Source organism: Danio rerio, chromosome 20, assembly GCF_052040795.2.
Source record: "Danio rerio strain M-AB ecotype USA chromosome 20, GRCz13ab, whole genome shotgun sequence".
Lineage (NCBI taxonomy): Eukaryota > Metazoa > Chordata > Actinopteri > Cypriniformes > Danionidae > Danio > Danio rerio.
The window spans coordinates 41,030,373-41,040,000 of NC_141040.1; the positions used below are offsets into that span (position 1 = coordinate 41,030,373).

Below are 9,628 nucleotides of genomic sequence, written 5' to 3' on the forward strand. Positions count from 1 at the left end.
TGCGCATAAACTGCGATGGAAACACTTTTACCGCACAGACTCCAGCATGCGCATTAAAAAAGGTCATGTGATTTTGTTCAAAGAGATCATGTGATGCTTAAAATGTGTGTGAATGGATAAAACGTCAGGCTGAGCACATTATAAAACATCTGAAATGTTGTTTTGGTCATTATAAAACGCCTTACCATTTCAGTATTAATGTTATTACATTATTAATGACCTCCAGAATCAAGAGCGCCTGTGCTCCGCGTCTGACACCTTCAAACGCCACTACGCGCTCACTGCTTGTCAGGATTGTCTTCTGAGGCACATTCATTTAGAAAAGATTGACGCAGCTTCTCCTACTGCAGCAAATGCAGTTTTTACTGTTGATATTTGGCGCCAGTTAATCAGGAAGTAAAGATTTTGTTCGCTTTGACTCGTTGGATGGAAACGATGCTTCATTCGCACAACTTTTATGCGATAATCCAGTTTTGCGCATAAAGTTTATTCACATTTTTGGATGGAAACATAGCTATTGACAGCCAATCAGAATGCATCCTGCCTTAACGGAACACTCCGATCTCCAATCTGGTGGGAGCACATTTAGCTTAGCTTAGCATAGATCAATAAATTGCATCAGATCATTAGCATCTTCTTGTAAAATGACTTAAGTGTTTTGATAATTTTCCTATTGAAAGCTTGATACTGCTGTTGTTTCATTATTAACTGAGTTTGATGTAAAATGAAAAGGTACTATTTTATAGGTAGATAATATCCTTGTCTGCTGCAACCATGGTACGGTAGCAAAGTTTCTTGATTATTACGCTGCATTGAGTGTATAGTTTCTAGACCATAGATTGTAAAAGATATGAACGCAGTATCCGTGATATCACCCATAGGTTTCTGAAAAGCGCAAATAAAGCTACAAATAGGCATGGATAACTGTCGTCAGTTTGTTCGAGCGTCATTGCAACGACCATGTGTAACCAAAAAAGGGCAAAGAGGCAGAACATGAGCGGAGCTACAGACGCCTGCCAACATTTTGCTTAAACGGGATTTCCTATGGGAAAAACGCTTAATACTTCATTACCTGCGACTCGTTTGTGTTCTGACCACGTGCTTAGATGTATACTATATCAATAAAGTGTTTAGACTTTTAACTGTTGTAACACATTGAGCAACTAACCATTGTTCTTATGATGTTTTTCTACCCAAATTACTTGCCACTTCAAACTACCAAACACTTCAAATTTAGTCTGTGCTAGGAAATGCAAGTATATTTATGAAATCCAGGCATAACACTGTATGACCATGTTTCAGAAGACTGTTCTAGAGCCTACAGCTAATCAATCAGTCAGATTTTGGAGTGCATTCAAGATCGAAACAAATGATCTTAAATATAACAAATACATTTATAGATATGGTATATAAATATATAAGAATTTCACTCACCTGGAAAATGGAGGCCACCTGAATAGTTTGTGAACACAATTAAGTGCACAAAGCATGCCGTATTATCTTATAGGCAATTGACTGTGTAAAGCCACATAAAGCAAAACAACAATACATTATATAAGCCAAGTTCAGCAACTAATCAGCTGGAATCATGAGGTGACGTGAAGGCAACAGACGAGACCTAGCTGTCGCTCAAGTGGCCACAGCCGCCACGTCCCTAATTATGCAGACTTGATGTAACTTAATAAAACCTAAACGAATGAGTTATAAAAAAAAAAAAATCACACCTCACAGTTGTCATGAATGGTAATATCAGCTTTATGAACCTAAATCATTTTTGTACCAGGCTGCTTTTTTCTGCTGTATTGTTGGCCATTTTAACATTGGGCTTAATAGAAATGTGCTGTATTTTGGAGCCAGTCCTAGTGGAATTTCGATGAATTGCAGTTTTAGTTACGTCCGTTTTAGCGTCACAAGGGAGAGCGGGAGGTTGTCATTTGTTCAAAACAGAACAGCCTAAAAAATATAAACTTTTTATTTTCCGATGGTCTTAGTACACAATGTAACTACAAAAGAGTCATGCTTTAAATTCTAAAATTATCAAAACTCTTTGATCCTTTTTGAGCGATATGCTAATGGTCTAATCCGATTCAATAATCTATGCTAAGTTAAGCTAAAAATGCTTCTACCAAACCCCGGAGATCAGCTAAATGGATTAAAAAGTGATTGCTTGTAGTAACAGATTGATTGTGAACATGCATTGTTGTAGTAGACACAAATAGAATTATGCACACAGCTGTAATAATTATCATTCTTAGTGTGAACATGTCTTAACCCTATAGCAGTGTTCTGAAGTTAGTTGTTTACACAAAGCTCTTTTTTATGTGTGTATTTTTAATGCCTCTATATTTTATTCTTCAGGCTAAAGGTCACGTTAAATACAATCCCGCTGGCTTCCTCATTCCCACTCATGACCATAACTGCTGCTCCTGATATAAATTCACATTCTGTTAGAAGCTGGGACTGCCTGCAGGTATAACTCAGTATTCTCAGACTTGCTCTGAATCTTAAATTTTTTAACAAAGTGTAGTTTGTTCCAACAGAAGCAATGCATTTGTGTGTGCTTATGACTTTGTGTGTGTTTAATAGTACAAAAGTGCTTTCATTATGCACATAGAGGAATGCCATAGAACTAATGTACACAAATGATGTATGCATGTACGAGTACATGATGATTTAGAAAAAATGTGAGGTATTTGAGGTACGGTATGTGTAATTTATGAACAGAAAATGATGTGAAGGCATTTATATAAATTAACAGTCAGTACATCTTGCAGGTGTAGACACTGAATTATTCTGAACAGTGTAAGCATGAAGGCTTTTTAGGCTGTTGCCATGGAAACTGCTGCTTGAGTAAGAATCATGGTGTGCAATAGGAGTTATTGTATGCTAGTGGACAGCAGTTAACATAATTCATCACCAATCTCACTGCTTTTGAATGCTTTTTTATGAAAAGATTAATTTTGGATATTAAATAATGCAACCCAGGCTAATTCTGAAAACGTAGCTCTATATACATTTCTGGAGAGCAGCAAATTTGTCTTAGGAGGTACGTTTTTTGCAGTTTTTGTTTTCACGAATCCCCCAGAGGCCGCTGTGTATGCTTTTTGAGATCTCAAATATCTCTCATGAGTGCCATTCTCACCTGATGTTCTTACGTAACTCCACCAGAGGCCGCTGTCGACTGATCGACTGACTGGCCAATCGACTGACCCACGCTCCTCCTTCCCTAAACCCAACCAATAGTGTTTTCAAAAGCACTGATTGACCCGCTCACCCACTTCCCTAAACTCAACCAAAAGTTTTCAAAACAACCTAGGCTCATTCTGAAAACCTAGTCCCGTGGACGTTTCTGGAGACCGCAAAATACGTAGCCGGAGGTACGTATGGCTGTATTTCATTTTTTTTTTTAACCGAACACTGAACAAAAGAAAAGCCCTCGCCGTTTTTTTACCACGTTTTCAGATCTTAGCAAATTCTTTTCTTGTTATTTACTTGTTTATTTTAGTTTTTGGCATCTGCTTTTGTCTTACCTGGATTCTGAAACCGTTCTAGACTGACGTGGTCAACTCCTCTCTTCTTACACGGCGAGCCACTGGACAAACTGGTTACAGCAGGAAAAGCCGTTCAAACAGAGAAAAGCGGTCAGCTGGTAAGCACAAAAACAGACTGTCATACCGCCCCATAGCATTCCTTCTCATACTTCCGCCTCCGCATCAAAGTTCCTGAAAGCAAAGAAGGTTGATTTGCTCCAGGATTGGCCAGCCCAGTCACCAGATATGAACATGATTAAGCATATCTGGGGTAAGATTAAGGAGGGGGCATTGAAGATGAATCCAAAGAATCTTGATGAACTCTGGGATTCCTGCAGGAACACTTTCCTTGCCATACTATATCACTTATTAATAAGTTATTTGAGTCACTGCAGAGATGTTTGGATGCAGTCCTCCAAGCTCATGGGAGTCATACACAATATTAATTCTTTTTCCACTGCACCATGACTTTATATTCTATACTGTACATTTGTCTATACAAAGTCTGACCTTACTGTCATGATTTAATAATTAAAAATGAAGTCATGGTCATATTTTATGTTTTATTTAAGTGAAATCTAGAAGCTTTTGCCTTTCATATAAGCACTTCTGATACCAAATGATCAACTAAAAGTCAAATTGTTGTTTGTTATTTTTAAAATTTCGATAGGCAACAAGACTTTGGTCAGGTAGTGTACATTGTATTTATTTTTAGAATGTAAGTACATGTAGTTAAGGCCACTTAATATGTAGTGGAACCAGGTTTTTGACAAGCGAAGGGTGAGTATATGATGACAGAATTTTTAGTTTTAGCTGCACTATCCCTTTAAATGGGAAGTTACTTTTTTTTTTGGGAAAAAAAAGAGATCAGAATGTTGACTTGTATAATGTTTATTAATACACACTAATAAGTAAAAGTCATATGGCTTAACAAGTAAAATCATAATATAAAAAGGTAACACTTTAGTTTAGGTACTGGCTTATTATTACCTGCCTATAATTAAGATATTGACTATTTATTAGTACTTATAAAGCATATTCTTATTCTACATTTCTAAACCTACCCAATATTTAAACCCAACCGCTTCCTGACTAACTAATAATAAGTTGCTAAATAGTAGCTTTATTGAGCTAAAAGTCTATGTAAATAGTAAATACTTTAGTAATACAGTGAATTGTACATTAAAATAAAGTGTGACCTATAAAAAAGTAATACATTTGCAAAGTATTAACTAATCATTAATTCAAGCAGACAACTGGATGTTCGAAATGCATTGTCATAATTAATGCTTATTTTCACAATTAGCCAATACTATGTCTTGATAAAGAAGCAGTACATCAACACATTTAATTCACAGCAATTCATATATTTCTTAATCTGTTAATTAGGTAGATGGATGTGCCAATCGTTAATGAATGTTTTAGTTCCTGTTGCATTAACTGGTATCTCATGATCTGTGCTAGCCGATTCGAATGTTATCATTGGATTGAATGGGCGTTTTCAGTGGTTATCAGCTGATAGATATGGGCCAAGTAGGGGCCTTCTGCGCCCACTGGTAGACTCAGAAAGCTGTTATCATCCATCCACATGGTTAATCAGTTATAGATCACATATGGGTGCGGCCATAAAAAAAAGTTAACGAGAACTATATATATTATTTATTAGATTTCCCAATAATTGTATTTTATTAACATCTACCCCAACCCTACACCCAACCATCAGAGTAATGTAAAAACAGATCTGGATCTAGAATCTTCTCTTTTAGTATAGCTAATTAACCGTATGGATGGATGAGAACAGCCTTCTGAGCCTACCAGTAGACACTGAAGGCCCCTACTGGCCCATATCTATCAGCTGATAACCACTAATAACGCCCATTCAATCGAGTGATAACATTCAAAGCGGGTGTCAATATTTGAAAGTGTTGCCATTCATCTTAGTTTGATCAATTTCATAATTAAAAGATGTATTTGTAACACTGAAAGCATGTACAAACAATAAGCAACTTAATTTGTATTGATTAAAATGCACAATGTTTAATAAAGGCTGTGAAAATATATTACTCACAATTAGATCAAATGAGTTAACATGTTAAAGTGTATTTCACTCAAAAATTAACATTGTTATTAATTACTCATCCTTATGTTGTGCTGAGGCCATTCATCATCGTAAAACAAATGAAGATATTTTAGGTGAAATCTGAGAGTTTAGTCATCATACATAGACAGCAATATTCCTGACATGTTCAATAGTTCAGAAAAATAGCAAACAACATCCTCAAAACAGACCATATGCCTTCAGTGGTTCAACCGGAAAATTAACAAGCTACAAGAATTCTTTTGTGCACACAAAAATACCTACTTTATATAAATTTAGGGCATGCGTTCACATATTATGTGCTGGTATGATGTATTACCTCAGATGCAAGGAAGTTGTGTGTGGGTCCCCGGGGGATATAAGTTGAGCAATATACCGGGGGGAAATAAGTATTAAACATGTCACTTTTTTTTTACAGAAAACATGTTTCTAAAGGTGCTGTTGGTTTGAAATTTTCCCCGGATGTTGGTAACAACTGAAGAAATCCACATATGTAAAGAAAACAAATCTAATTAGTTTACAAGGGAAGTGTAGAAAGGCAGTGAAAGCCCAGACAGGAATTGAAATCACTCTATAGTTATTTATCAATCCTTTGCCCTTCCTCATTGTAAATGAATATTAGCTGCTTCAGTTCAACATCTACATTATCAGGAATATGAAGTTGAAACTAGGGTGGACCTTTTAGCAAAACAATGATCTATTGTAAAACATAGCCAAAAAAACTCTCAAATGCTTTCAAAGAAAGAAAATCAAGCTGTAGAATGGCCCAGCCAATCACCTGACTTAAGTCCAATAGAAAATACAAATTAAAGATCAGATTTAATAGATGAGACCCACAGAACCATCAAGATTTTTACACTCAGCTGAAGTCTGTGAAAAAATCACCCCTGAGCAATTCATGTAACTTCATTCTCCATATGAGAGGCGTCTTTAAGCTGCCATAACCAAAAAAGCCTTTTATATAAAGTATTAAATACATTTCAGAAGTTCACTACTTTCTTCTTGTGTCATTTCATTGTTATTACACATAACTTATTATTCAGTTTTGTTTTTTAAAATATTTTTATGTTTGTATTGTTTGGTTTTTACCAAAATCTGGTTCAATTCTATGTAAACAGCTTCTTTAGTAGGATTATTCCCAGAAAAAAAACATAACGTTCAATGCTTATATTCCCCGCTGTACTGACACTGAGGAGAAACTGTTCAATGAGGTTGTTGTGTTTGTTATATATGTGTACAAATGTACTTAGTTTGATAATATTTTGATTGAACCACTGAAGCCATATGGACTGTTTGAGGGTCTGGACCTCAAAGGAATATTTGGATGAACTAACCCTTTAACTATTGTCAATAAATAAGACCCATATAACTAATGTCTTGGTATGAGCACATTTGCTAGAATCGTCAAACGTAGATGTTTATTTGTGGGTGCCGAGAGAAGTCCGTACAACAACAACAACAAAAAATCCATATTACATTGAGAAAACCAGGACTTCATCATTGAAGTAAACTTTCCTATAAGAAAGTAGTCTATGACCAGTCTATCATCTTCAGTATGTAACGTATAACTAGTGTATAGGAAGACGCAGGTCTAACTACAAAAACAGACTGATCTTGAAATCATTAAAAAAAAAACTTATTGTATAGTTTATTTCAGCTTAGCTTTTATTTGGGCCTTTGGCAGCACCTTTCTTCTTAGCAGGAGTTTGTTTTTTAGGCTGGGCTTTGCTTGCCTTCGCTTTGGCGTCTTGGGATTTTGGGGCTTTGGGTTTTATCGCTGATGCTTTGGCTCCCTCAGATACAGCTGTGGCTTTCTGAGTGTCCTCTTCCTTAAGTGGCTCTTGTTTGGGTGGCTCCGGTTCAGGTACCTCAGGTTTAACAGCTTCATCTTTGCTCTCTTCTTTCACGACAGGCTTTGGCTGAGTGGATTCCTGTTTGACCGTGTCTTCTGCTTTTTTCACCTCTTCCTGTCTTGGTTCCTCTTTGGCAGACTCTGGTTTTCCTGCCTCTTGAGGAAGTTTGGACTCTACCTCAGGTTTGGTGGGTTCAGGAATTGTTGGTACTGATGGCTTCTCTGTATTCTGTCTCTCAGTGGTAGAGGATTCAACTTGTGTTGATTTTGGTTTATCCACTAGTTTGAGAGTTTCTTGAGGAAGTTTGGATACCATCTCAGGTTTGGCATCTTCAAGAATGGTTGGTACTAAAGGCTTCACTGCGTTTACAGCAACCTCTGGTTTCAGATCTTCTGTGATAGATTTCTCTTCTGTTGATTCCAGTTTATCCACTGGTTTGGTGTCCTTTGGAAAAGGCTCTGGAGGAATTTTGGATTCTGTGTCTGGTTTGGTGGTTTCAGGACTTGTGGGCTTCTCTTCAGTGATCGTAACTTTTATGGTAGAGGATTCCTCTTGTGTTGATTTCAGTTGATCAATTGGTTTGATGGACTCAAGTTGGGGAGCTTCAGGAAGTTTGGAATCCATCTCAGATTTGGTGGCTGTGGGCTTCTCTTCAATGACTTTTGTGGTAGAGGATTGCTCTTGTGTTGATTCCAGTTGATCTGCTTGTTTGATTGACTGAGCCTCAGGAATTGCTGGACTGTCTTTTTCTTTTTCCTCATCCTCGCTATCAGACTCTCCAGCATCATCTGGTACGGGACTTAGCAGGGAAGCTGCAAAATCCTGCAAACGAACCTGTTCTGCTCGCAGCTTCTCCATCTCTGCAGTCAACATGGGATTGGGAGTCTGGACGAGCTCTGGAAGTTCATCTATCGGTGGTATGTCCACCACAGGTGCGGCCGTCATCTTCTCTGGGAACCGTATCTCTTTAATCTTGGCGTACAAACTTTTCCTTTCATCCTGCAGTGCTCGACAGAGGGTCTCCAGACGGTCGATTTTCAGTGTGAAGAGCTCAAACTCTTTGCCCTTTTCCGATCTCTGTCAGAAAGGAAGTAATCGGTTAGGAAGCAAAAAGATAATGGTCAAGTGCTGACAAGTTGATGTGTGTTATTCACCTCGTCAATCATTTCCACAAGCGCTTTGTTGCAGCTTTCAAACCGCGTTTTCCATGTAGTGGACTCCTTTTCCAGCTTTTTCATCTTCTTTGTCATCTGTTCGCGTGAAAACAAGATCAACATTTTGTAAAAACCTTTCACTTTGTTCAATGCTAAAAAGTCTTTAAATACTTTTAAGAAGCATTTCTGACAAATTTTCCTAGGTGAAATGTCTGAAGCTAGAATCATTTCCTAAAAACAACACTACATAAAATATTTATATTCATCTTCAAGGAAAGTATCTTTAATATGAGTACAGTTTTTTTTACTGCACTTGCAGGTTTGTTCACATTTTTGAAGTAGATAATGTAATGGATAACATGCTAGACCAGGGGTGCTCAATCCTGTTCCTGGAGATCTACCTTCCTGTACAGTTTAGCTCCTACCCTGTTCAAACCCACCTAAACCAATTAATTAGGACCTGAAATCCACTTGATAATTACAGACAGGTGTGTTTGATAAGAGTTGCAACTGAAATCTGCAGGAAGGTAGATCTCCAGGAACAGGATTGGCCACCCCTGTGCTAGACGCATTTTCTGGCCACTTTATTAGGTACACCTTACTAGTTCCGGGTTGGACCCCTTTGCCTTCAGATCTGTCTTTATCCTTCTTGGCATAGTTTTAAGAAGGCACTGTAAATATTCCTCAGAGATTTTAGTCCATATTAACATGATAGCATCACACAGTTGCTGTAGATTTGTCTTCTGCACATCCATGATGCAAATCTCTCGTTCCACCACATCCCAATGGTGCTCTATTGGATTGAGACTGGTGACTGTGGAAGCCATTTAAGTAAAGTGAACTCATTGTCATGTTCAAGAAACCAGTCTGAGTTGATTCACACTTTATGACATGGCACATTATTCTGCTGGAAGTAGCCATCAGAAGATCAGTACACTGTGGTCATAAAGGGATGAACATGGTCAGTAACAATACTCAATTGGTACTAATGGG

General features: G+C 37.5%; 1 protein-coding gene across 9 annotated transcripts in view; it reads right to left on the reverse strand.

Moving 5' to 3' along the window:
* Nucleotides 1–4,405: 4,405 nt before the first annotated feature.
* Nucleotides 4,406–9,628, reverse strand: part of txlnba (taxilin beta a) — a 42,187-nt gene continuing 36,964 nt past the window's right edge. For all 9 annotated transcript variants that reach the window (XM_087298518.1, XM_087298517.1, XM_087298512.1 and 6 more), the window contains exons 9-10: nucleotides 8,636–8,731; nucleotides 4,406–8,558 (exon numbers count right to left, since the gene is read on the reverse strand). In XM_087298518.1, the coding sequence (XP_087154644.1) occupies nucleotides 7,287–8,558; nucleotides 8,636–8,731 (1,368 nt within the window). In that variant the 3' untranslated portion in view covers nucleotides 4,406–7,286. The remainder of the gene's footprint in view (nucleotides 8,559–8,635; nucleotides 8,732–9,628) is intronic.